Genomic DNA, 27,178 nt, shown 5'->3' with positions numbered 1-27,178 from the left:
GCCCCAGTGAAAAAAAGTGTGCACCAAAAAGTATTTAAAGAAAGTTTTTTTTCATACTAAGTATAAATCCATTAACATATTTACTGACACATCGCTTGAGACTTACTGATATAATAGTATAATTAAACTTTATTTGGAGTACTTCTTTATTGCACAATGCACATTTATAAATATTAAGCCTAAAATGTGTTTTAATATCACTATTAGTAAGGATAATATGATCTCTGTATAATATCAGTCTTTAAATGCAAGACATTTGTTGTGTACCTAAATTATACTTGCAATAGTTCCACTTTAGCAGAATCAAATATACTTAAGTGTATCTTTAGTTGGATCTCAGCACTATTTCTGGATAACTAAAGTACATTAAGTACAAAATTAGTTGGTCCAATTTAGCAGACTTTAAATATATTAATTTAGTACACCAAAAGTACAATTGTATTTGTAGTATACTTAGCACATGATACATATGCAGAAAAGGCTTTTGCTTTCATGTTTGGTTCCCAAACCTGTCCTGGAGGCCCCTCCTGGAGCCTGGAGTCTCCCTCATTCAATTAACACACCTAATTCACCTTTTCTTCTTTTGTAAGTTACTTTGGATAAAAGCATCTGCTAAATGCAAAAATGTAAAATGAAATTCAGCTCATCATATAGTTCCTTTAGACTGCAAGACTTGAACTGTGTGTGTCTCAAACTGAAGCCCAGGAAGTCAAGTCAAATGACCAAGTCACCAGCATTATACAATACAGATAGTTTCAAAGCAGCTTTACAGCGATAACTGGAAAATTATGCATTTCGGCTGTTGTTCAGCTGAAGTCAGTTCAGTGTTGATTCAGTTCCTTCATGAATTATTTAATTAGTTAAAGCGGAGTCTGCATGGGGAGAGCGAGTGCAGAGACGAGCGGTGAGAAGTGGGTCAAGGGCAAACACTTAACACCAGTTTCTAATTCCAGCAACTGGGAGAGATCCCAGTCAGAACTCGCTGACCTGACTTCTTCGTCCTTTTTAACCTTGTTTCTCTCTCCAGCCCTTCTCCCTCTTTTTCTTCTCTCTCTCGTCCTGTCCCTATTCCCAGGTCGCGAAGCAACGCACCCCCTCGACAGTCACAATGGGGAAGAGGCGGTCTGGTCTGTTGGAGATGCGGGGACCCGGGTCACTTCCACGATAGGTGTCCAGTCATGGAGTTGGGGACGTTGACCCCGACTCACCGCGGGCTGCCCCCGATCAAGCCAGGCAGTACCTAATGAGTATTAATGGGGGTACATATCAGGCTTTGGTGGATTCAGGCTGTAACCAAACCTCCATTCATCAAAGCCTGATGCAACAAGGGGCATTGGATATGAGCTGCAAGGTTAAGGTGAGGCGTGTGCGCGGGAATCTGGTGGATTACCCTCTAGTGCCTGCTAATTTCTAATTCAGGGGGGAAACGCATGGATTAAAGGTGGCGGTTAATTCAGGCGTTGGTGGATTCAGGCTGTAACCAAACCTCCATTCATCAAAGCCTGATGCAACAAGGGGCATTGGATAAGAGCCGCAAGGTTAAGGTGAGGCGTGTACGCGGGAATCTGGTGGATTACCCTCTAGTGCCTGCTAATTTCTAATTCAGGGGGGAAACGCATAGATTAAAGGTGGCGGTTAATTCCCATCTTAGGCATCAGCTGATTTTGGGGACTGATTGGCCTGCTTTTACACAATTATTGGGGATTCTATGTGCAGATCGCTCTTGGGAGACAGGGCTAACGAGAAGAGAAGCCGGGAGACACTGTTACGGGACCCTCACAGACTGTCTCAGAGCAAACGAGAACAAGTGCAGAGGTAACGCCGCCTGAGTTAGATGACTTTCCTCTGGAGCAGTCTCGTGACCAAACGCTCAAACATGCGCTTGAAAGGGTCCGCACCATCGACGGACAAATGCTTCAACCTGAATTCACACCAGCGTCTATCACCCACAAACAGACCAAAAGATATTTCAAATCTTATAAGATTTTCAAAATGTGAGAGACCACAAACATGAGGACAAAAAATCCTAGATTTAACAGTTTTTCTCATATAGTGTGTGGTGTGCCGCGATGTGAAGAAGAAAACACACACGAACAGAGTCCCAACTGTGAACACGGTAAATCTCGCAAAATCTCTCGAGACTTCAGAATAAACATGGTGGACGATAGGCAGGAAGAAATTGATAGTGTTTGGAATGCTTTTGACAGAACATTGCCACAAATTGACAAGCTGATCCTCCATCTCTGATGTCCATTTCCATTTCACTCTGTGCTGCGCCATGACTGCGGTTGTTATGCTTCCGTCTTCTGTCAGCTCACTTTCTGATTGGGTATCGTTTCGTTCCACCTGACAATCGACAGAGTACGTGTGTGTTTGTTTAATATTTACGATTCACGTTCGGGGCGGCTCCGACGTTCTTCCGAGCAGGTTCGGTCACTCTTAACACACCTCACACCACAGGAAAATCTGATAAAATAATCTGTTGAACCATCAAGATAATCGGGACTTTACTTAGGATTGTCGGAAGGGGAGAAGTCGGCCCCAATATCCTGTGGTGTGGCCCCAGCATAATCAAGGTGTTCAGAGTTACAGTTACTTGAAAATAGCAGGCAGGTGTATTGAGGCGGTTGGAGCTGAAGGCTCTTCAGGACACCCTAAAATGTGTGTGTGTGTGTGTGTGTGCTTCCTCTGTGCTGGAGGAAGAACTCCGTGTCAGCCCCTGTAATACAGCCAAATACAGCAGGGCATTTTGTCTATAAATAAAATAAAACTTAAACCCCCTAAACTTTCTCAGGTTCTTTTGCTTTTTTAATTTTTTTTTATCTGGAATTAGAATCCTGTCATATTCTGAAATGTCAAGTCTGACAAGGTGTTTTTTGTTTTTTGATTGATTGATTGATTGGTTGATTGATTGGGGTTTGTGTTTTTATTTATCAACAGGGAATTCTAAATATTTCTTACAGATATTTAAATGTGTCATGAGGTGAATAAATTGTATATATTGTAACTTTTTAGTTATCCACATGGTCCTTCTTAAATGGAACAGTTTAGTTATATTTCATCTGTCTGGTTACATAATGTTTATCTCATTTTTTGACAGGATAATTTGAGCCCATTACTGCATTCATTTTGCTTCCTAATGTAACATTTCCATTTTCATAAATCTAGGATGGGTTTTGGTTTTGTGCATGGCAAATTTATTGAAAGGTGAAAAGTGTTTTTTTTTATAGGCCTATAACAGGTTGAAAAATAAAAATACCAATCATGTCAACTGAAAAGCTAAAAGGAAAGTATTTTCAGAGGTGGAGCAAAATAGTACTTTTTGGAACAAAAAGCAAGCTGTTATTTTGCAGCGTCGGTTCCTCCAAGTTATTATTTGTTATTGTTAACTTTATGCCGTTTGATTTGTCTGGATTATATTATACTGCCATCTTGTGGCTAGAGCTTACTATTGTTTACTGAAAGGTTAACATTTGTTTTTCTTGGTTAACTGGTTTTCTCTAAGGAACTGGACTTTACATTGAACAACCTTAATAAATGTATTAAATGTATTAAATGAATCAATAAATAAATTTAGAACAATAAGACACTATTGGGCTTTTCACTGCAGAAGTGGCACAGAAGCTGCATCTGAAATGGCAATTAAGGCATATTTACACAGAGGGTTTAATGCAGCTCATAGGTGGTATAAATGTATTTACTCTGCAATTGGCAATTGCATATATGTTGCTATGAGATTAATGTTTTAAATATAAAATTTTGACTATAGAAAATGAAGTGTTGGACAAAGATTAAATAATACTTTTAAATATCAAACTATAACCAGTGTGGTGACAAGATTAAATAAATGAGTAATTGAATCATGCATTAGTTGAATGAATGATTCAATGACTTCTTTATCAAAAAGTTAGGGATTTGTTCAAAATGGCTGATTCCTTCATTAACAAAGCAAATGAGTGTTTTTATGGACATTTTTATTAATTTTGGTGGCATTTCCAACCTTGCACAATGCTATTTTACGCCAACGACTAGCTTACTGTTGCCAAGGTTGGCTGTATTGAAATGTTTTAATAGTGGACAAGCTATGCATATGCCTTCCGAAGGTTTACAGTTTCGAGTTCTGCCCAAGTAAATGGACTAATGGCAGTTGAGGTCAGACTGGTTGAGGTAATGTCAAAATGATGAAGCATGATAAGTCATGCTGGGTGTTTACTGGTGGACGAAAGGCCTTTTTGGGGCTTTCAAAGACATTGAAGGTTATAATCCAGATAAAAGTTACTTTAAAAGTTTTGTGCAAGAAGTGAACAATAAAGCTGCATTTAGGAGGCACGACCACAGAAATCACCACGATTGGTCATCTTTCAGGGACAGCCAGACTGTACCAGGCATCACTGATGGGCAGTAACGCGTTAGAAGTAACGCGTTACTGTAATCCAATTACTTTTTTCAAGTAACGAGTAAAGTAAGGGATTACTATTGCAAAAACAGTAATTAGATTACTGTTACTTCCCCGTAAGCAGGCTGCGTTACTGCGTTAGTTAACCGTCATTTTGTTTCGTGAGACTGTCTCGTGCCATGAGTCGTGCGTGAGTGACAATCATGTATAGAGCGCCGCGACGTCAGTGGTGAACACCGAAATGTGTAGTGTTGAACAAGAGACAACGTGGAGCGCGGGAGAGAGACACGCATTTGATTGGTCTCACACGCCACACCCCCGATTTCTCACGCTGAAGTGTCAACCCGGTTGGTCAAATGCCTGAAAGATGAGTTTATCTATAGATCTACCAGTTGAGCCATTCGTGATCGACTAGTTAAACCGCAAAATAGTTTAAATCTCCCGGAATCTAGAGCGAGCGTGCATGCGAGACAGAGGCCGCGTAGCGCACGCGCACCCGCAAAGAGGGAGAGCGTCAGAGCGAGCGAGAGAGAGACCTTGCGTGTGTAGAGAGCATCCTGATCTAGAAACAGGACCCCCGTTGGAGAATGTCAAAATTCCACCTCAAATCTGAGCAAGCACCTAGCAAGAAGAAGGAAGAAGGACGACTTTCTTTATTTCATTAAAATATGGTGGAATGTGCAGAAAATAGGTTTAAATGTTCATCAAAAGTCTGAGACAGTTGCATTTAATTTATTTTTTGCTTGATGCAATGTGCATAAAGTTAAAATATTGAAACTAATAAAACAAGTTTAAAAAAAGAGAGTGTTTCATTTGATACAATTTTAGATGATGGAATATGCAGAAAGAATAGAAGTAGGCTGAAAGGTCTATTTGCTTTATAGCGTATTCAGGTCGTGCATCATGTTTTTGAAAAGTAACTTAGTAAAGTAACTAGTAAAGTAACTAATTACTTTTGAAAATAAGTAATCAGTAAAGTAACTGGATTACTTTCTTGGAGAAGTAATCAGTAATCAGTAACTAATTACTATTTCCAAGTAACTTGACCAACACTGCCAGGCATACACAAACATCTGTGTACAATGGAATTCTTAATTTACTTTTCCACCATGAAAGACGTTAAAAAAAGGATAAACATATACCTACATAAATGAGTAGAAAAAACATATAAACCATGAATATACAAACAGTGCAATATTTCTATAGTGTCTCTGCAAGTTTGGAGGTAATGACAGGGTCAATGAGTCTTTGACCCCTAAGCGTCCTACATCAGCGATTCTCAAGCAGGTGGACAGCAAAGCAAAACATCCAGGTGGCCCAAATAAGTCTTAAAAAAAATGATTAACATAACATTAATTGAAATGCAAAACAAAACCCCACTAAAAGTAAACATATACAACATTACACTGACATAAAAAATGTTAGGCCTATTTACTTAAAACTATTACAACAGAAGACGTTTCTTATCATTGTTTTCTACTTGTAGATTTTTATTTTCCACATTCAATTCATACTGCAAGCTCACAATCAGTCTTTGTCACAAATCGGGTTATTTGATTGATTTTGTTTTGGCGCTGCCGAACACCTTGAGCAATCATAGATATAAACATAGATCCCTCATTAGTGGCCGTTTCAAAAAACGGTCCGCTGGATACTATTGGCATGAATGAATATCTATTTCTGCAATATACTTCAGCAGATGATTTAGGTAAACTAACACAATACAACATGACGAAAGCGTCAGCTACCGTTACCATAGTATAAAAATTGTAATATTAAGTTAATACATATAAAACACAAACCAACACATTCTCACCTGTGAAAGGTTATCCCATTTCTTACGATAGTACCCAACTGCAGATTTAAATCTCGGAGCTTTCACAACCAGAAGCTGCGTAATGTTTTGGCATCATTGATTCTTATTGTGAGTGACGACATTTTGACCGTTCCAAGATGGCGCGCGCGCCGACGTTTGGTGCAGTCAAATGCAGACCCTAAGTATATATTTCTATATGTGAGCAACCAGAACACTGCACATGCGCGTCTCGGTACGACAAATGCAGCATGGCTGAGCACGGGCAGAAACACGCGCTGGAGATGGTAAGTAAAACTTCATTCACGTATTCATTTTTTGGTTTTAGTGCAGCTTTTGGTCAAATTTGACGATCGTGAATGTTGTGTCTTGATGTATTCGTGAACTGCTAGACTGTAATATGTATCACTAAGCAGTGTGAGTGGTGTTCTGTCTGTGAAGATATTTGAAATGTTTCTCCACTTTAGTTTAGTACGTAGTACTATTATATATTATTGCCTCCTAATATATAATATTAATACTATATATCTATATCTCTATATCTCTCTCTCTCTCTCTCTCTCTCTATATATATATATATATATATATATATATATGATCTCCTCTGGAAGCTGTTCCACTTCCAGCACATCTGATCTCCTCTGGAAGCTGGTCCAGCACACACACACACACACACACACACACACACACACACACACACACACACACACACACACACACACACACATATATATATATATATATATATATATATATATATATATATATATATATATGATCACTTCTCAGGGCCCGCTTGTCAAAAATATAAAAGCAGATATACATTAATAGTATCTTGTAAATATTTATTTTATATTGATTTATCAAAGTGGAGAAACATTTCAGGTAGCTTTAAAGAGAATATATATATAAATGCTATATAACCCCCAAAGAGCACACTAAAGGCAACAGTTTTATCCAATTGATCAATTAATAAAGAAATTATTAATGATCAAAATAATCATTAGTTGCAGCTCTAGTTCAATTATTCTGTAGAGAGAAATGTCTAATGTCATCTGATTTGCATCCAAAAGTCTCCTTCACCATTTACATCATAAACTTCAGTATGAAGAGTGTTAAACCTCATGTTGCTGCTGAAACCATCACAACCAGAAAACAAAGCCTCATTTACTCATGGTTGGCCTTATGAAAACAAAACTGAACATTTACCCACTCCATAGCAAATACAGAAATGTTATATACATCATCATTCAAGCCTAAAAATAAATGTCTTTTAAAAAGTGTGTTTGTGATATTAGGCATCACACTTCTGTCTGGAAGTCTCCAGAGCTGTGTGTGTCGATATATATCAACAGTCTTCTACTCTCGAATAGGTCCGGACAGATGGAGCTGATGAAGGTTGTGTGACGTTTGTGCTCCATGAAGAGGATCACACACTGGGCAACTCGCTCCGATACATGATCATGAAGAGGTAAGATAATCTGTTTTTTCTTTGGTTTAGCCACCAACATCGGTTGCCTTTGGGACATCAGTGAGAACTTTGTCGAAACAAGTTGAACATTTTGGCTGGAAATTAAGAATTGTATTTCTGTATCTGTCTGTCTTGGCAGTGTTTAGTTTGATTCATGTGTGACTTTGTTTCCTCAGTCAGGACGTGGAATTCTGCGGATACAGCATCACACACCCATCAGAAAGCAAAATCAACTTCCGGATACAGACGCGAGGTGAGGGGAACTCCTTTATTCACCTCAGCATGTCATCTCTGACAGTTAAGGTCCTTGCACACTGAGTCTGAAATTTTCCTATGTGATTTTTCCTATTTGTCATTCGGTGGCTCTGAATTGTCAAAACGCCTCTCAAAATGCTTGCTACGGATGCGAAGAACGCAGAAAATCGAACCTGGTCCGAATTTGTTTATGACGGACGAAAGTTGTGGCAGTGCAACGTGATTGACACAACGTGAGGTCGTATTATTATTTTTTTTACCGTGCTAAAATTTTGGACTCCGTGTTCAAAGGAACTTTAGCCGTAGCTGTACTTTAGGCGACACCAGTACCAAGTTTGATAACATTTAACATTCATAGTCACTGAAAATAAAAATCATGGTTACATTTAGTGCAGCATTATAGCCTAGTATCTATGATGTATCTTCATGCAAAAGCATGAAGACGTGGTGCAATAATTGAAGGTCAAACTGTTACATCTCTAGTAACATATCTAGTAACATACGAGAAAAAAATCAGAATAGCGCTGCACTGAGAGCCTGAATATACCGCAATATACTTTAAGCAAAATTGAAGAACGAACTGGGTGACGTCATTTAGAACCAAATCAGGCCAAAATGAAGTTTGTTTGGAGTTTGTTGTGTGTCTTTGAAACCGCTTGTCAAAGTGTGCTTTTTAGAAATGTTCCAGATGCATACATGTAATGTTTGTAAACGTGTTTCTTGCATTGTTTGTATTTGAATTAACAAATCAATTTCAACACTTTTTGAAATTGCTTTACTTTATCAACATGGTCCCCGCCTTAAGTCTTAATTCAGTTTTATCAAATTTAAAGGCATAAATTCTTAAATAGTATGTCTTAATTATTATTTCAAGAGGTCTTAAATTTGGGAATGGGAAAACAGGAATCGCAATATGGCTGAATGTGATTAATTATTAACTTCAAAACAGGCAATGATTTTATTAAATGTGCGCTGCACGTTTGAAAGTAAACAGTTCTGCAGGCTCACGCTTTCAGTTATATGAATGTATATCTGAGGGGAAATGACTGTCTTCAGAAAAGGTTCGATGACATTTTCTTTTCATATTATTACCTACATATGTTTAATTAAAGTGCTGTTTATAAGCACAGCTTTGTGTTCAGGGGTTACCAAGGTAACAACTATATTTCTGCTGTTTCATAAACAAGTCTCTACTGGCAGAGGATAAATTTACGATTTCATTCAGCCTGTCTGCTGTTTTTGTTCAGGATAATGTGAAAACTGACCCATATTTTTACGCAGCATACATGTAGTGTTATGAATAAACATAAGAGTGTTCATTAGCTCTCTGATCAATGTTGCAGAAGGAACTGCAGCATCTGAACCCCTGCGCAATGGGCTGAACAACCTGACTGAAGTGTGCAAACATGTCTTGCAAACTTTTGAGGTAAGACTGAACATGGAAAGTATTATTTCCCTTTAGTGGTGGCTGGTGGGTGATATACAGAAATTTGACAATGGTATTCGCCTTATTTTCGAACGCGGAAGTAAATATGGGTCCAAATTCCGGTTTTTGTGCGGCACTTCCGTTTTTTCACTTCCCTGGTCTAACTAACGTTAGCTGAACCAGCTTTGGCTGAACTAAATTGGTGAACTATGTCGTGGGAACATTTCCAAAAATCGCTGAACAATCGAAATGGCAGGCGCCCGTCGTGCACGAATTTACACTGATAATATAAAAATAAATAAAACTCTAAATAGCGATAAATTTCGCTCTATTCGCGTTTGGTGTGAATTCAGCATAATGAAAAGGCTGCGATGTCAAGATTGCAATGCTGGTGGAGTGTGTGTGTGTGTGTGTGTGAGAGAGAGGCGCGGGCGCGATCGAACAGTGGAAACATAAAACTCCGTCATTTTGTTCATCATTCAAACTGCAAAGTGTTTACTTATATTTGTGTACACTCGCAATACAACACAACATTGTGCTTTTGTCACACTCTAAACTCTTGTCAAACTGTAACCTAACTGTCACCCAACCAAACACACACAAACACATACACAGTTTTAAAACCAAAACATTATTTATCCAACCTCATTTCAAACCAGTCTGTGAGAATAAAGTTAGGGTTAATTAAAATTAAGGAAAACAAATTGATCTGAAATATAGCAAATTAATTTTAAATTCATTCAGGTACAATTACCAAACATATCGCAAGGTCTTTTTGTCTTTTTATTAATTTAATTAGTAAACTAATTATATAAAACTATTGTCAGTGCACTACAAATAATCTGGTTCAATGCATTTATTAATAAAAACTTATTTAAAAAATACAAGGCTTAAGACATTTATAAAAATGCCTCCTGCATTTTTTTTTTTGTTATTTACATGTGGTTCGGACAACATCACTCGATCAAAATATGACTAAATACAACAAATTATATTTGCAATTCAAATTAAAACAGATAGAAAATTTTACAAATACACATTTTAATTGGACACAAGTTAAATATAATGTTTTTGTATCTGTAAACATTTAAATAATCTAAAAATAAGTTGATATTATACAATACTTGAAAAGTCATTACAAAACTGAAAACATCAAGGTGCCAAACACTATTTAGTTAAAACCTGAGATCAAAACACATTCTTGTGCATTATAATTCCATTGGTTTACAGTTTACTGTAAAATAACTAATCAGCAGTGCAGAATAGAGATACTTAAAAAATAAAATGTTAAAGACAAATCATATGTGCAAATGATAGTACAATCAAGGCACTGCAGGCTGTCAAGTAGGCCTAATTATTTACAAATATTAAGCTACAGTGGAAATCAGGATCTTTTTGACATGTAAACTTGAGTTTCATCATGGTCATCAATATTTGATCCATTACGTGCATCTTAAAGTTTGCTTTATAGAACTGTTCCAGATATTTAACATGATCAAAAAAGGCACTGAGAGAAAGGCCTGTGTACAACACACAGCTAGTGTCATTCTTCAGGATGGCATGGGCAAGGGGTAATGGGCAATCTTTTCTCCTAATATGTAGGTGTGATCCATCATTGCCTGAACCTCCCACTGAGTGTCAGCATCTTTATGCATTGGTGACTCTGACTGTGGATCGCTCTGGTCAGCCTCCTCATCACAGTGGCTGTCATCTGCCAAACATAAGAGCACATAAGCCCAGTTTAGCAAACAACATAAAACATACCTAGACTACTTGTAGACTAATAGAGCAACACCTGTATTAGTGCTCATTCAAATAATCATATTGCAAAGGCCTACTGCTTCCAAATTTTACAAATGCCCTGGGCTAGCATGGGATGAAAAATAAACAAATATATCATTAACCCTTGTGCATCCTTATGGACATTTTTGTTCTTTTCAGTTTTTTTTTAATCACTTTGCCTGTGTTAATGCTAACTGCATAACATTTGGCACAGGTTCAACATGTTTCATTGTGTGTGTATATATTATATATTATAGAGCCAATTGGATAAATTATGCAATGATATTTGTGTGGGTGTGTTGGTATGGATTTCAGAGTGTGGTTAGTATGTGTGTTATAAAAAAAAATGTGTGTGTGTTTGTAATATTGAGAGAGATACAAATAACAAATCCAATCACTGTGTGCACCAGTGGAGCTTTGATGGCACCCAATGGGGAAAATCTGTTACTGCGCACAAACAAAATCTTACCGAAAGCTCATTTTTTGAGATATATGGCCTTGATTTTCTAGCTGTTTTAGAGTTCAACTTGTTTCATAAAATATATATTTTATATAAATTAATGCTCATAAATAATTTTCATAAACTTAAACCCATATAACCAAATTTACTTATTATTTTTTTTACCTCAACAGCAATAATCTGCCACGGGTCTTCTTTAAAATGATATCTGTGCTCCCAAGCTTAATTTTTATGACAGTTTTTTGACACGGACATTTTTGTCCTCTATGTAACTTTTTTAAATTGATGCACAAGGGATAAATATACTGAGAGAACAAACTTAAAAGACAGTTGGCTTTATGTGAGAGCATATATTAACTGTCAAGCGGAACACAAACTGGGAACTAACAAGAGTTAACATTACCTGTGTCTGCTAACCTCTGGACACGTCTCCTTTTTGTATTTATTGGGACTTCGTAGCCCAGCCACTTTTCTGGTATCAGGTGGTCTTCTGTAGGTCTTGTATCCACGAAATGAAAAGAACAAACATACGGTCGCTTCGGTGGTTTCTTCAAATTTAAAGCTTTAACCACAGGCGAAGGGATTCCTCATTCTTCGGCGGGGGGTGAAGGTCGTTGAGCGCCTCGCATCCACATTCAGCTCTCATACGCGATCGATGATTAAAGCACTCCGTCCTGCTCCAAGTAAATCTTTCTTTTGTACCAGTTATTATGACAACCTCTAACTGCACAAACAATCCCGGTCTTCCTCTAAGCCATAACGATGATTTAGTTGTTACGGAGACTTGTTTGTTTAACCGCTACGGTGAAAAGTGAGTTAGATAGACAGTGACCGGAAGTGCCTGACCCGAAGTCTCGCACAAAAAATCGTCAACTGGCTGCGTCCGTATTTCCGTTAAAAATAAGGTGAATACATTACGATTGCTCAAAATGTTACCATTTTGAAGCCTTGGGTGTTTAAAAGTGATTTTCCACAGTTCAAGCACAATACGACTTGAAAGAGAACTCGATTCGGTTCTCATGCTCTGACAGACTTTTTCTGTGCACACACCCCTGAAGTGCACATACAGAGCATGTAAGTACTGATTTGTCTTCTTGCTTATTGAAACATTGGCTTTTTTAACAATCAAAGACATGTCAAAATGTCTGCTTTAAGACTGGCCAATGGGACTACAGATATCATGGAGACAATTAGCCTGGCTAACGTCAGACCAGGTCTCATTGAGACGTGGTCTGGGAACCACATGTTCATTTTCTCGTATTTGAGGCGTGGTTTACGAATGCCCAGAGCCGTTTATTGGGTGCTTCGAATGTCTATCAAATGCGCCTGTACGTAGCTCATAGCCAATCGTTATGAAATGGTTTAACGCCAAAAGCTGCTCTTTTTTCAAAATAAACTTGCATTCTAAACTACTTAGAACAATATCTAAGGCTGCATCGAAAGGTAACTTCGCGTCTGCTGCCATGTTTGATCCATAGGTATAAACAAACTGCTTCGGTGTGTCGCATAGACGTCATCATCATCTTGCTGCTCCCTGCTCGTTCTGTGATTGGTCCCAGTAGCGGTTTTGGGCACGGGCGAACCGGGCAGCCGCCCGGGGCGGCATTTTTTCATGACACATGGGGGGCGGCACGAGCAGTAAAAAATTCAATTAAAAAAAATCCTCTGCACCGTGAAGCAGTTTTCTATTATCTATCACCTGGGTCTCCAACACGTCCAGCTCGTGGCTTAATTGGAGGTAGCTCGCCAAGGGACCGTTTACATATCGCGTCTTTTCAAGTTCGTTCAAATGTAGGCGCGCTCATTTTTTCCAAGCGCAGAAAGTCTCTACTTTCTAGAATGTTCTTGTCACATCATGACCTGTTTGCAGCAAACTAATCAGCTTCACCCTTTCCGTAACAATATTGAAAGCTCAGTCAACATGAAGGATGGGGGCGCACCCAAACACTACGGGAGTTTTTCTCTTCTCCGTAAATTAATCTTGTAGCAGAGCTACAGCAAGCGTTTTTCGGTGGTGGAAATCCATTAGCTACTAAAACTTCTTTGTCGTTGTGTAGAGTGCAGTGCATGGTTGCATAGCAACAACAGACGCCACGGGAACATCGGACCGAATTTTACTAAAAGATAAGCTAATGTGCATTATAAATGTCAGTAATTTATCTTTTTTGACTCATTCTTTTTATAAAAAAAAATATTTAAATGCTGAAATATGTGCGGTTTATCTCTTTATAAAACCTTTTTTGTCAACTTTATTTGAACTTGTACCGTTAGTAGATGGTGCAAGACACTCTTTTGAAATCTGGCCATCATTTTTAATGTTATTATTTTAATGTTTATGTAAACAAAAAGTGCATATTGATGCTAATTTTATTTGTTAATTGCTAGTTTTCGACATAAAACTTGTTGAATTGGTTTAATTGTGTAGTAGTACTTTTTGAACAGGATTCTGTGATCATTTTGGCCACTATAATCATGAAATTAAATGTTCATGCCATTTCATCTCTAGTTATGATCAACTAAAATCAACTATAATTATGTACTTTTACAGTATATTACATGCAAAGTACAATTTTCTATAAAAAAATGAAAGTGCTCCCCGGGGTGTAATTCAATGTAGAACCGCCACTGATTGGTCCCCTCGCTGAGGCGAAAATCTGGTCCATGGAATCCAGGCTGCCTAGCAGCGTGAATAAAATCGCACTGCGCAAAGGCAGCATGGGGAAACCCAGGCTAGGAGACAATATGAATAGAGCTGCACCAGATGACTTAAATAGCTCTATTTGGACAAAGTTAATAATTTTAGAATGATTGAAGTGATTTTATTAGGATAGTTGTTAGGATGGTTCACCCAAACATGAAAATTACCCCATTATTTACTCTCCCTCAAGCCTATGTGTATATGACATTTCTTTTCTTTCAGACGAATACAATCGGAGATGTATTAAATAATGTCCTGGCTCTTTCAAGCTTTGAATGGAGGATGAGATTTTGAAGCCCCAAAAATTCCATCTATCCATCATAAACGTAATCCGCACGGCTCCGGGGGGTTAATAAAGGCCTTCTGAAGCAAAGCAAATGCGTTTGTATAGCCCTATTTGTTTGAACTGCGAGACGCGTCAAAGCTTATGATACTCCTACATCGCGTCAGGAGTTACTCTTTTGGCGTAAAGGTGTATTCACACTAGCAGTGACAAAAGCGGCCCAATCTCATTAATTTCAATGGAGAGTGGGCGATTTCCGACAACACGAGCGACAGTATGACATGTATTTCATGAAGGAACATTTTTATGATCTGAGAAAACAATCACCAAACCACCAAAACAATAAATTCCTGTATTATTACTGAAATAGACCAAGTTCTATATTAACACCAAAAAACAGAGATAGTCCATCCTACAAACTACACCAAAGCCTTTTGCATTATGCCTATATACTTTGTAAAGATGAGGAAAAAAAACTTTTCAATTCCTCTAACAGCACAATGATGCAAACAATAGTCAAGTCACCTCTATTCATATAGCGCTTTTTACAATACATATTGTTTCAAAGCAGCTTTACAGTGATAACAGGAAAATAGTGCAACAAAGTTTGTTTCTGCTGTACAGCAGATCTAGAACAAAATAGTGTCATAGTCCAGCTTACTTAAGCTGGTAAATAATTAGTAAATAATAGTAAATAATTAAATAATAATAATTAAATAATTAAATAATAATAATAATTAAATAATAATAAATTGAGTAAATAATTTCTGTTGCAAAAAAAGTTATTAATTTAGTTAATTAAAAAAAAATATATATAGCTGCTCTGGAGAAACAGTGATGTCATCGTCCAGCTCAGTTCAGTTCTCCTATAATGGTGTCAGTGCAGCCAGATCAATATTATTGTAGAATATTAAATGTCCCCAACTAAGCAAGCCAAAGGCGATAGTGGCAAGGAACCTAATCTCCATCAGTGGCAAAATGGAGAAAAAAAAACTTATAGAGAAAAAAAAACTTGGGAGAAACCAGGCTCAGTTGAGGGCCAGTTCCCTTTCAGTTGCTCACGTTCGACGTAGTCGACGTGTCGACTGATTGGGATCAGGCTTAGAGAGCCTGTCATCTTTGAGTACTATTAAAACGAGCCAATGGAATTGGCGTGCGTGACTTGCATCACACACTCCGCCCCCGCGGCACGGGTATAAATACGGAAGTGAATGCACGCACTAGTTGTCTTTCGCTTTGGAGCCGATCGTCTTTGTCTCCGAAGAGTGCTGTTTTTTCAACGAGCGAGTGTGTCGGTGTTCTTTTGGAAGACTCTCCCAGTGCTGGTGGTTTCTATTGTGCAGTGCAGCGGTGGTCGCCAGCTTTGAGTTCTCAACTGCTGTTTTAACAGCAAGCAAATTTCTGTGTTTGTGTTGACGGCTGGTTGAGGGCGGAAAATGGAGTGCTTCACTGTTTTCAGTTCGCTGAATTCAGTGTTGCCGTGGTCATTCCCTCTGTGCTCCGGCACTGGTGACGGGTCCCATTTCTGAAAGAGAAACACGGGTGAGTTTGCATCTTTTTTAAGATGCCATTCCATCCGTGCGTTTCTGGGTGCGGTAGGGCTCTGTCCCCCTCTGTGCCGCCATCTCTGGCTCAACCGGGCAGATATGAGAGAAGCGGACAAGGTTCGGTTCCTGGACTCTCCCATTTCCCAATGTTGGGCTATTCGGCAACACGGTTGAGAACTTTGCCCAGCAGTTCTCGGCCGGCCAGAAGCCAGACGGAGGCCATCCGGCACATCCTGCCCCGACGACCTGCTGCTGCCTCTACCCGTCCGTCGGTGGCAGATCCTCCGCCTGCTCGTCGCCGAGGGCAGCCTCTTCTGCTCCTGCTGGACCATCGCAGCAGCCTCCACCCAGGTCTCAGCGTGCAGCCGGCCGCAGAAGGGATGCCCCGCCCGCTTCAGGCGCTGCCAAGCCAGGTGGCAAGCGACAGCGAAAGCGTTAAACCTAAGGCAGGCCACCCAGGGATAGAGGATTGCTCTTGGAGATGGTCCCCGGCCACTCCCTTAAGTTTTTGTTTTGTGTGTGTGTTGTTCCGCCGTTGGTTCCTAAAAAAGCAGAGCCACCGGCACCCACATTTTCAAAGAAAAAAATATTTCTCCCTTCCTGGGCCCCAAGAGGGCTAGTTGGCGGTGTGTGACCCTGCAAAGCCTTGCACCCCTCAGCTCCCTCTTGTTCGCCAGCTGGCAGGGTTCGACCTGAAGGACAGTACTTCAGATCTCTATCCTTCCGCTCCACAGACCATTCTGTGTTCTTGCGTTCGAAAGTGCGAAGTATCCGTACAAGTCCTACCCTTCGAGTGCTCCATAGCCAGTTGGGTCTTCAGGTCAACTGGGAGAGAGTAATCTCGCCCACGGGCTAAGTATCTCTTTTTCAGTTCAGGAGAAGGACTCGGTCCAACATGTCTCTTCAAGAATAGTGTGTTCGGCTGGTGCTAGAAGTGAGAAAGGGCTGAAAAGAACCTTCAGAGGCTCCTGGGGCATATGGTAGGCGCAGCCGCTATGGCTTCCTCCATGTGAAGACCGCTTCAGCACTAGCTTTATGATCGAGTCCCGAGGTGACCGAGGTAGAGCGGCACGCCCTGTGTGACAAAAAGATCACCCCGACCTGCCGCCAAACCCTCAGCCCGTGTTCAGACCCTTTGTTTCTCCGGGCCAAACTGCTCCTAGAACAAGGTCCACTAACACTGACTGAGGGGCATGTACAAAGGGTGCTTTAACGGAGGCTTGGGCGACCTCCGACTGCATTGGTATTCATTACCTCAAGTTGGCAGTTCATCTCGCTTTAAAAAGACAACATCGCGACCGTTGCGCTAAGCTTCCCTCACATGTCACAACTCGCCCGTCACCTCCTCCTTGGAGTCAGAAGCTTCTGAGGTCGCTTCATTCCACTATTTCTTCCGGCCTGCTCAATCGTGCCGCCGCCGAGCCTCACGACAGCTATGGCCAGGGAGAGTGGAGACTCCATCCCCTGGCTGTCCAGCTGGGTAGGGACCAATTCGGGGCCACACAGTTACATCTGTTTGCCTCTCCGGACTCAGCTGGCTCTCAGCTGACCCTAGGGCTCCTCAGAAATGCGTTCACCAGTGAGCCTTCTAAGAAAGCGGCTATGTGATTCATTGTGTGTTGAGCAGAAATGCTACTGAAGCTCAGTGATTTTCACATTTAGTGTTGAGCAGAGCTCCTGTTTTGTAAGCGCATGCCGCTTGCACCTACTGTGCTAGGTCAGTAATGGAGCAGGTCTTGATAGTTGCCCCTTATTGGCCCAACCAGACCTAGTTTCCCTCGACAGCCTTCCTGACTTCCCCTGAATACATTTCATGGACGGGGCATGACGGCACCCACGTTGAAAAAAATGGACGTGGAGGTTCAGGTTGCCATCACAGGAATATGTGGCAGTTCCCAAGCACCCCCTAAAAAAGAGGAAGTTGTGCTTCGCTAATTAGAAGTGGAACCTATTCGTTTTGAGTGATTCTTCTGTCCGTGAGGAGATCCTGAGAGCGTTCGGTCATTTCAGTGCTCTCTTTCCTACAAGATGGGTTGGAGTAGGCTGTTCCTCCACCCTTAAAATGATGTCGCCTCTGTTTTCTTGACGCACATCATGATGCAGATGCATGGGTTGCACGTCCTGATCGTCAGGTTCCTGAGGGAGCAAGGGAAATCCCTGCGCCCCTCTTTATCCTCTTGGGCCTATCTCTGGTGCTGCACTGCAGAGACCGCCACTGCAGGCAGTGAGTTAAAAATTCTGTTTTAAAACAGTTCTCCTGCACGCATGGTCTCTACTAGAGGGTAAGGACTTGCTCGCTTTCGGTCAACGACTTGTGCCTGGAATTCACTCAAAAGACGTTTAATAGAGTTGGGGGCTGGGCGACACCCACCATGTTCGCTAGAAAACTAGCCTATGTGTCGAACCGCTGCTTCCCGAGGGCTCCCTTCAAATGAAGCCAGTTTCACTGTAAGCCCGGTTCGTTGTGTCGGCTTGCTGCGCCATTCCCCTCCTATGGACTGGATACGTGCATCCGCAGCCAGGCCTATCACTCGTATGCACTGGTGGAACGTGTTAGGCTGGGTCCATATGCTGTGTTCCCTATGGCGATCCCATATATGTATTCTTCCACAGTACGGCTCCCCGCGGCGAGCACCAGTGCATACAAGCCCGTGTCTTCCCTCACTGTCCGTTTGAGTCTCCACCCTTTCATAGGCTCGAGCCACTCCAGTGACATTCCATATGTTGTACTGCCCGGTCATCCGCTCAGTTCATGTGTATTTTCCACATGTTACCTCTCTTCGGGCAGGATGTGGCTTCCGCAGCGTCCCTTCCTTCCATGTTCAGGGAACATTTTCCCAGTGGTCCTGTAGGAACAGCAGTGACTTCCCTGGCCTAAGCCCTGTACAATACATACCAAATAGCAATAAAATATGTATCTGTAGCATACTGATGTGTAACAAAAACTTAAGTGAAGCCTACTCCCCATTAAAATAGTGGAAGGTGGCGGGTCTCCAAGTGATTAGTCATTTATAATTATGTTTCAAGTTCCGTTTTGTGTAATAATGCGTTAAATATGAATTTTCTGATTATAGGCGAAGGGTGAACCAACTCCAGTGAAAGTCTAAGGAGATGCGCTATTTAAATAGATAAATTATTTATTAAATCGTCTGCCCCCCAATTCCCCCCTTGGTGATGGGCCTGTTCTCAGACAAGTCATTTGTAAATACAATTTGTCATTACAAGATTCAAACAATGTTGTGTTTCTCTCTGATCCTGATTTAAACAGGCACGGATGAAAGCATTCAAGGATAAAGACGAATCGATGGCATGAAGATCAACACTTTGTACAGTGCCGGACATTGATCTGCTGAAGAATGTAGAAGCTTTCGGCAGGAGTAAAGCATTTGTATGTTTGAATTTGTATATTGATATGATTTATCCTGATTATTTTTTTTCGTTTTTTTGAGTACATGAAGATTAGTTTGTGCCAGTGTACTAAAAGTTTCAAGTTGTATAGCAATAGAGTATATATCCAATAAAAAAAATTATACTTATGAAAATAGATGTAAAATGTATTTGTTTTAGAATGTGTTTTAAAATCATGCAAGTAATGCATTTTCAAATATAAAAAACACATACAATATCTTGGATTAATATTTATCAGCAGCATCAGATGATACATTTTGATAGAGCATTCCTGAACAATAAAGACAGTATGTATGTAATGTCTTTCGCAAGTCTTCATTCCTACTCTCCGAGAGAGAGGGAGAGCTTTTGCACTTAACAACATTCTCAAGCTACATTTGGACTTAAAGGGTTAGTTCACCAAAAAATTTCAATTCTGCCATTTACTCACCCTCATGTCGATCCAAACGTTTAAGACTTTCGTTTATCTTAGGAACACAAATTTAAGATATTTTTAATGAAATTTGAGAGATTTCTGTCCCTCCATTGACAGCTACACAACTACCATTTTGACTAAGTGTGTCACGATTTCGATTTTAAATCGAAATCGACCAAAATTAAGTTACAATCTCGAACTTCGAATTAAAAAATGTAATCGTCGATGCTGCCACGCCCCCATGTCACGTCCGGTCGGCATGCGTGCCAAGCGGGGAAAAAAAACATGCGTTTTGAAGTGCTGCAAGTCTATGGTCAACCTCCTCTAACTTAGCTACAGCCATTCAAAAGATAGCATGGCAACTGCAGATGCAGAACTTCGACAGAACTTGAACTTTTTGGATTACCAGTGAGTTATGTTGACAACGTTCGCGCTTCAAAAAAGCCACAGTTTGCAGACATCCCAAGTCTTGCGGAAGTTCCTGGAGTCTCCCGCATATTGATAGCGGTTCCCTGATGCCTGCAAATTAGTTAAAATCTCCCGGAATCTAGAGTGAGCGAGCAAGAGTGCGCATGCGAGACAGAAAAAACTGTGCTACAAACCGCGCGCACGGCAGAGAGGGAGAGAGCGAGAGACCTTGCATATGTGCCTCATATATCGCATGTAAGACAGAGAGCATCCTGATTGGCCGGTTTCGGCTTTAAAAAAAATAAATGTAAAAATCAAGAATCGAATCGAACCGTGACCTTAGAATCGAAAATTTAATCGAATCGAGGATTTGGAGAATCGTGACACCCCTAATTTTGACGCTTTAAAAAGTTCATAAAGAGATCGAAAAACTAATCCATATGAATTGAGCAGTTTAGTTAACATTTTCTGAGAAGACAAGATCGCTTTTATTCACATATAAACATTGATCAGTGAACATAAGCAGAAGGTCAAACGTGCTGCGTAACACGAGAATTAACCTCATTGGTTTTCGCATGTCACGAGAACATGCTTAAACTTCCGTTGACCACAACTGATGTGTGCGTTGATGAACTAAAGTCTTAAGGGTTTGTAATGACATGAGGGTGAGTAATTCATGACAGAATTTTCATTTTTTGGTGAACTATCCTTTAAAAGCATAGTTCACCCAAAAGATGAGATTCCAGTGCTCCTGTTGGATTAAAGATGATTCATCATGATGTATGTGTGTGAATCTCACAAAAATAATTAAGCCTTAAGGAGGAAGTTGAGAAGTGTGACACTTACTAAGTTTGAGGATATTTTCGTCACTTGTCCAGCAGGTCTTAAATTTGGTAACTAGAATGGCTGCGGCCCTGGATCTGCAAGCATCTCGCCAAAGCGTTTTACAAGGCCTGAAAGAAGTGCAGCAATCAAAGGTTCACAGAACTTGGAGGTGAAGGTCACGTCCATGGCCCGTGAAGGTGCTGGACCTTTGTCCTTAGTAGAGTAATGGTGGGGACCAACCATACCATCTGCACACTGGTTTCTAATTTCTCTCTGAAAAACATCCAGTGCCTTTGCAACTGGGCACATTGTCTTTGCATATTCTGCAAAAAATGCAAGTTCCACTGGAGTAAACCTGTACAAAGAAGAAAAGAAAAACACAACAAGGAATATTTAGCCTAGTTGATGTAGCACCTTTAACTGGATGAACTGATAAATAAAAAGGAAAAATATTGTCATCTGAGACTTTTAGAAATGTAGTTGTTTTTTGCTACAAATCACATTCTTCTGTATTATACGAGGAAAAATTTGAAGGAATTATAAGGAAATTTAAAATCTTATTCTGATTTTATTCTTATTCTGGTCCTCAGTTGGAAAAGGGTGGCTTGCCCACTTCAGGTTGGTGGAGAGTTCCTGCCTCAAGTGGAGGAGTTTAAGTATCTTGGGGTTTTGTTCACGAGTGAGGGAAGGATGGAACGGAAGATTGACAGACAGATCGGTGCAGCTTCTGCAGTAATACGGTCGATGTACCGGTCTGCCGTGGTGAAGAAGGGGCTGAGCTGCAAGGCAAAGCTCTCAATTTACCAGTCAATCTACGTTCCTTCTCTCACCTATGGTCATGAGCTTTGGGTCATGACCGAAAGGACAAGATCCCGGATACAGGTGGCCGAAATTAGCTTTCTCCGCAGGGTGGCCGGGCGATCCCTTAGAGATAGGGTGAGAAGCTCGGTCACTTGGGAGGAGCTCAGAGTAGAGCCGCTGCTCCTCCACATCGAGAGGGGTCAGCTGAGGTGGCTCGGGCATCTGTTCCGGATGTCTCCGGGAAGGTGTTCCGGGCACGTACCACTGGGAGGAGACCCCGGGGAAGACCTAGGACACGCTGGAGGGACTATGTCTCCCGGCTGGCCTGGGAACGCCTCGGTGTTCTCCCCGGAAGAGCTGGAGGAAGTGTCTAGGGAGAGGGAAGTCTGGGCATCTCTGACTGCTGCCCCCGCGACCTGGCCCCGGATAAGCGGAAGAAGATGTATGGATGGAAAATCATATTCTTTCCGACATTTTAAATTTGTATTGCCAAAGAAATTTCATCTGTGCTGTGTATGCTACAATTAAATCAGTTCAAAATGAAAATAGTAGAAAGCAACATAAATTAAGAACAGGCGTTTTTCTTTGCCTCTCTCACAGACGCTCTGGATCTCAAGTTTATTTGGTCCCCCGCACTGCACGCGCCAGGTCTCGATATTAAATGTTTCAGGATAGAAACACCTCATACAGCTAATAAAACTGTATGTCGCTGCGTGTCACCAATGACAAAAAAAACAACTGTAACAAATTATTTAGCCTTTGTTGCTTAAAAGAAACAGAATGCCTTGTTGAATTCACCTTACAATAAAAACTAGGTTGAGCTCTGTATCTGCTCTCTCTCGCATTCGTTTAGTTGCCATGAACTGACAAGTGAAAGACATATCTTCTGAAGTGAAGCGATGCATTCGTGTAAGAAAAATATCCATATTTAAAACTTTATCAACTAAAATAAACTAGCTACCGGCCGACAGGCATATGCAAGTCGACCTACGCCAAAGGATCAACACTTGACGATGTATGACGTAGGAGTAGCGTAAGCTTTGACGCCTCTCGTGGTTCAAACTGGGCTGGGCAACCACGTTCGTCATTCAGTTGTTCGTCAAGTTCAAGGGTAAATCTTTTGGCATAAGTCGATGCGTACAGCCGCCTGCCGGAGGCTAGTTATTTTAGTCGATAAAGTTTTAAATATGGATATTTTTCTTATGGATATTTCAAACGCATAGCTTCACTCCAGAAGGCCTTTATTAACCCCAGCAGAGCCGTTTCAAGGCTCTGATGGACTTCCAAAAACATATACCCATTGACTCCCATTATAAGGCTTTGAAGAGCTAGGACATTTTTTAATATAACTCCGATTGTATTTGTCTGAAAGAAGAATGTCATATACACCTAGGATGGCTTCAGGGTGAGTAAATAATGGGCTAATTTTAATTTTTGGGGAACTATCCCTTTAATCGGATCAAATAAGGTGTCTATTGGGCCGTCAATTCGATTACTAACAGATTATTTAGTTGCATGTAATGTAGCCACTGATCTAAAGACAGAGACTTGAAAAGTCACACAGCTTTGTGCCATTCCTGAAACAGTTCCTGTTCAATATACCTGACAGTTCCAAGGTGTTTGCGTTTTTATTTTACCGTGTTCATGTACAGAGATTTGTGTGAATGTTTAAGTCAGCAGGACTCATCAGTGGCATCTGGTCCCTGTAAAAAAATACAACTGTGAACACGTGGATATCAGGAGCAACTAGGGCTGCACAATTTGGGGAAAATAATAATTGTGATTTTTCTATTTAAAAAAAATATATATATATAGAAAGAACACCAGGTTTGTTGTGCCTTGTAGGCATATACTTGTAGAACTGCATAAAATAATAACTAATAATAATTTTTACTTTATAGTAAACTTTAGTACACTACACTAGAGAAAAATATACGGATTATCATGTGTTTCTTCAAATGTTTCCATTCGTTATGAAATGAGATGGGAGTAGCCTAATGTTTGGCGCATTTTGCTTTTCAAATGCACAGCGCAAGAGACCCAAGCTCACAGCACGTGCAGAGAACATTTATTGAAGCGATCGATCCGCTCCTTACTATGAAACATTATTGTGACCACATTATTTACATCTACGTTTGAACAGATTTCCACGAACACAGTATTTCATTGCAAACACTGATCTAAACATTATAATATTCATCATGCTAGTGTAAACACTTATACTAGCCTACTTTTATATCATGCTGTGTTTTATATTATCGAGCAAAAAACATCCTTGTCCAAACTCCCCACCACAATCATTCCCTTTAAATAGACTCCTAAGCCTTACTGCCTGGTTTGCCAGCTTGTGTACATTTGGATAATATAATTAAAAAGCTAACAACCATTAGTGTAATGATAATTGTATTCTTTGCATGAAAACACTTCAATTAGCCTTATTGAACACTGGGTTTATTACAACTCCAGAATTATATTCGTATAGCTGTCAACAGTGATAAGGTATAGCTAAGACAGGTCCAGACCAACCTTATGAACATATAACTTACAGAAGGTATCCTTAACTAAGAACGTTTTGGGAAACACATATTAACATTCAGGTACAGCTTAAGGTATAACTTAAGAATGAAGTAGCATTAAGAAGATCATGAGAAATCCAGCTCAATATTGTTAATTTCCAGAGATATATGGATGTCAATGTGGCTCCATGATTGAATTGGGACATATTTTCAATGGATTGCACATTTTCTGAAGATCAAATAATGTTACAACTAGAAATCTTGTATTATCTTGTTTTTTTCTATCAACACAATTGAACATTCCTGTCTGAGTGCCAAAGTTTTTTTCCATTTCACACAGTATTTTTCCATTTTTTTCCAGTATTTTTGTTTGTGAGTCTGTAACTCTAAAAGTATTAAAGATAGCCTATCTCAATAATCTTCTATATTCTCATTATTAATAAACTTTTGTTTTGTAATCTTCATTTCAAAGGCCCTATATGATTCAATCCTATATACAGTAATGTGGCTCCATGTTCAAATTGTTGAATTTTACCTATTTTCTACGCAGACAGATATTAAATAACCTCTTCAAAACGATAAACTTTGAAATTTTAGCCAATAAAGCATTTTTTAAACAATGGCACTTAATTTTTAACTAGGCCTAAATTAGGATGACCATATTTTAGTTCCCTTTCGAAAGGGAACTTGCACTGTGTTGATGACGCTATTGGGGAACACCCTCCATGTGAACCGGTGTCTGAAAAAATATCCAAGCAATCACGGCAATCGATACTGACCGACGACAGCCTATGACGTCACTACTAGTGCGACCCGGAAGTATAAAAGGGGCACCTAGAGAACATGTCATCCTCTTTTCATCTTAAGGGACTGTTTTTTTGTGGCTAATTTCGTTGGTACTTGTGACCAATGACAATAAAGGCTACTACTAAGGCTACTACTTTTTGTGATGAAATAGGAGACTAGATGCAAGATGCAAGTAAAAAGCTCTTTATTGCTGAGGTAAGCAGCAGGTCAGGCGAACACAAAACACAGATGAAGACTGGCGACACAGGGACTTCGACGGGCAACCCAGAGGTGGTGAAGGTGAGCTGTGATCTCAGTGAAGCAACACAGGAATCCAAGAAGACGACGACAAGGAACACGAAGAATCCACAACTCAGGAACCAGGAGACAAGAACAGGACAAGGAACACACACCGGGGAAGCCACAACGATCTGACAACATGAGACAGCAGTTACTGACATATAAAGGGGCAAACGAGTGGAACCATCTGGCGCCGCTAATCAGTGGTGATCAGCGGCCACGCCCACACACACAACACGCAAGACGAGAGAGAGACAGTGAATTCATGAACCGTGACAGTTTTGTCTGATTTGCAATCACCTGAAAAAATTTGGAACAATTATGGCAAGTGATAAGCGTTTCAAGAAATGTGTGGATCCGTGTCTCAGGTTTCTGACACCAGATGACACACACAACTTGTGTGTTTACTGTTTGGGCTAAATGCAAAATCAGCTCTTGAGGGATCTGATTGTGCAAAATGTGAGAGTTTTCCTCTAAGAAAACTCCGCTCTCGTCTGGCCCTCTTCTCGAGTGAATAGGGACATACATCTGTGCCAGGCGATTCAGGTCCCGCTCGCGCTGAGGCAGAACAGAGACTAGAATCGTGGGGTTTCAGAGGGAGCTCGCCGAGGAGTTTGAGAGAGTTGTTTATCTCTCATGCCCCTCAGAGGCTCACGAATTTGAGCTGCTGGATGAGGATGTATTGTCACTAACATCCAATCCAGATGGATGTTAGTGACAATACATATGATGAGTTGTGAGTCTTTGCTCCCATAGGAGCGCGTGAGTGAAGAGACCGCTCGTGACAGACTTTACGAATGGTTTCTTTCCAGCCATTACGCTCCAGCTCCCGTGAGCCTGCCATTCCTGCCCGACCTATACAATAGATTGAAAAGGCATGGAAGAACCTGTGTTCAGAGCCCATCCATCGCCATCAGAGAGCAAACTACGCTGATGTTGAGGGGATGCGCGAACACGGGTATGTGTCGATGCCTCAATTGACGAAAGGTTCGTGAACTATCTCGCGGTTGGAGATGCATCGACACTAAGTGCTCTGGCCCTGCCTTTTAAACAAACATCGCGCTTAAAAGGCAGGGCATACGCGATGGCGGGTCAGGCTGGTGATGCCTTGCACACAATGGCACACAGTGTTAAAAGCATACCACGTTGATCTGCTGAAAGATTTGGACCACGGTCGGGGTCTTTTCCCTGACGCAGTGAAAACGATCTGCGCCACACTACAGATTAGCTCTCCGGGCCACCATACAAACAGCCGCCGTGATCGGACGAACTCGATGACGGCGATGGTGGCCAGGGAAAGGCATCTGTGGTTGAATGGTCTTGGATGACATTGGGGAGAAAGATGCTTTTCTTCTCGATGCACCAGTGTCGCCTTCTGAACTTTTCGGCACCTCCGTTGAGACGGTGATGGGAAAGTTCAGAAAGGCGAAGGCGCGCTCGGCTGTATTAAATTTTGCATAACACTGTGGTCTGAATCTGCACACTTCCTGCACCCCAGGTGCTTCTTGCATCAGCCCTGAGGCTGGACCTGTGATGAATGATTCCTTCAATTTGGAACCCTTCTCTGGGTCTGGCATCGGGTTTGGTA

The 27,178-nt window shown here is 40.7% G+C and overlaps 1 protein-coding gene across 1 annotated transcript; it reads left to right on the top strand.

Moving 5' to 3' along the window:
* Positions 1-6,430: 6,430 nt before the first annotated feature.
* On the top strand, positions 6,431-19,495 carry polr1d (RNA polymerase I and III subunit D). The gene is made up of 5 exons (XM_056235203.1): positions 6,431-6,496; positions 7,583-7,680; positions 7,857-7,933; positions 9,279-9,361; positions 19,400-19,495. The coding sequence occupies exons 1-5, from the start codon at positions 6,461-6,463 to the stop codon at positions 19,442-19,444; spliced, it is 339 nt and encodes a 112-aa protein (XP_056091178.1). The 5' UTR covers positions 6,431-6,460; the 3' UTR covers positions 19,445-19,495.
* Positions 19,496-27,178: the final 7,683 nt, after the last annotated feature.

Source organism: Rhinichthys klamathensis, unplaced genomic scaffold, assembly GCF_029890125.1.
Source record: "Rhinichthys klamathensis goyatoka isolate OS25496 unplaced genomic scaffold, OSU_Roscu_1.1 h1tg000414l_1, whole genome shotgun sequence".
NCBI classification, from domain to species: Eukaryota; Metazoa; Chordata; class Actinopteri; order Cypriniformes; family Leuciscidae; genus Rhinichthys; species Rhinichthys klamathensis.
Note: the sequence above shows the minus strand (reverse complement) of the source record. Positions and strands in the feature narration are given on the sequence as shown.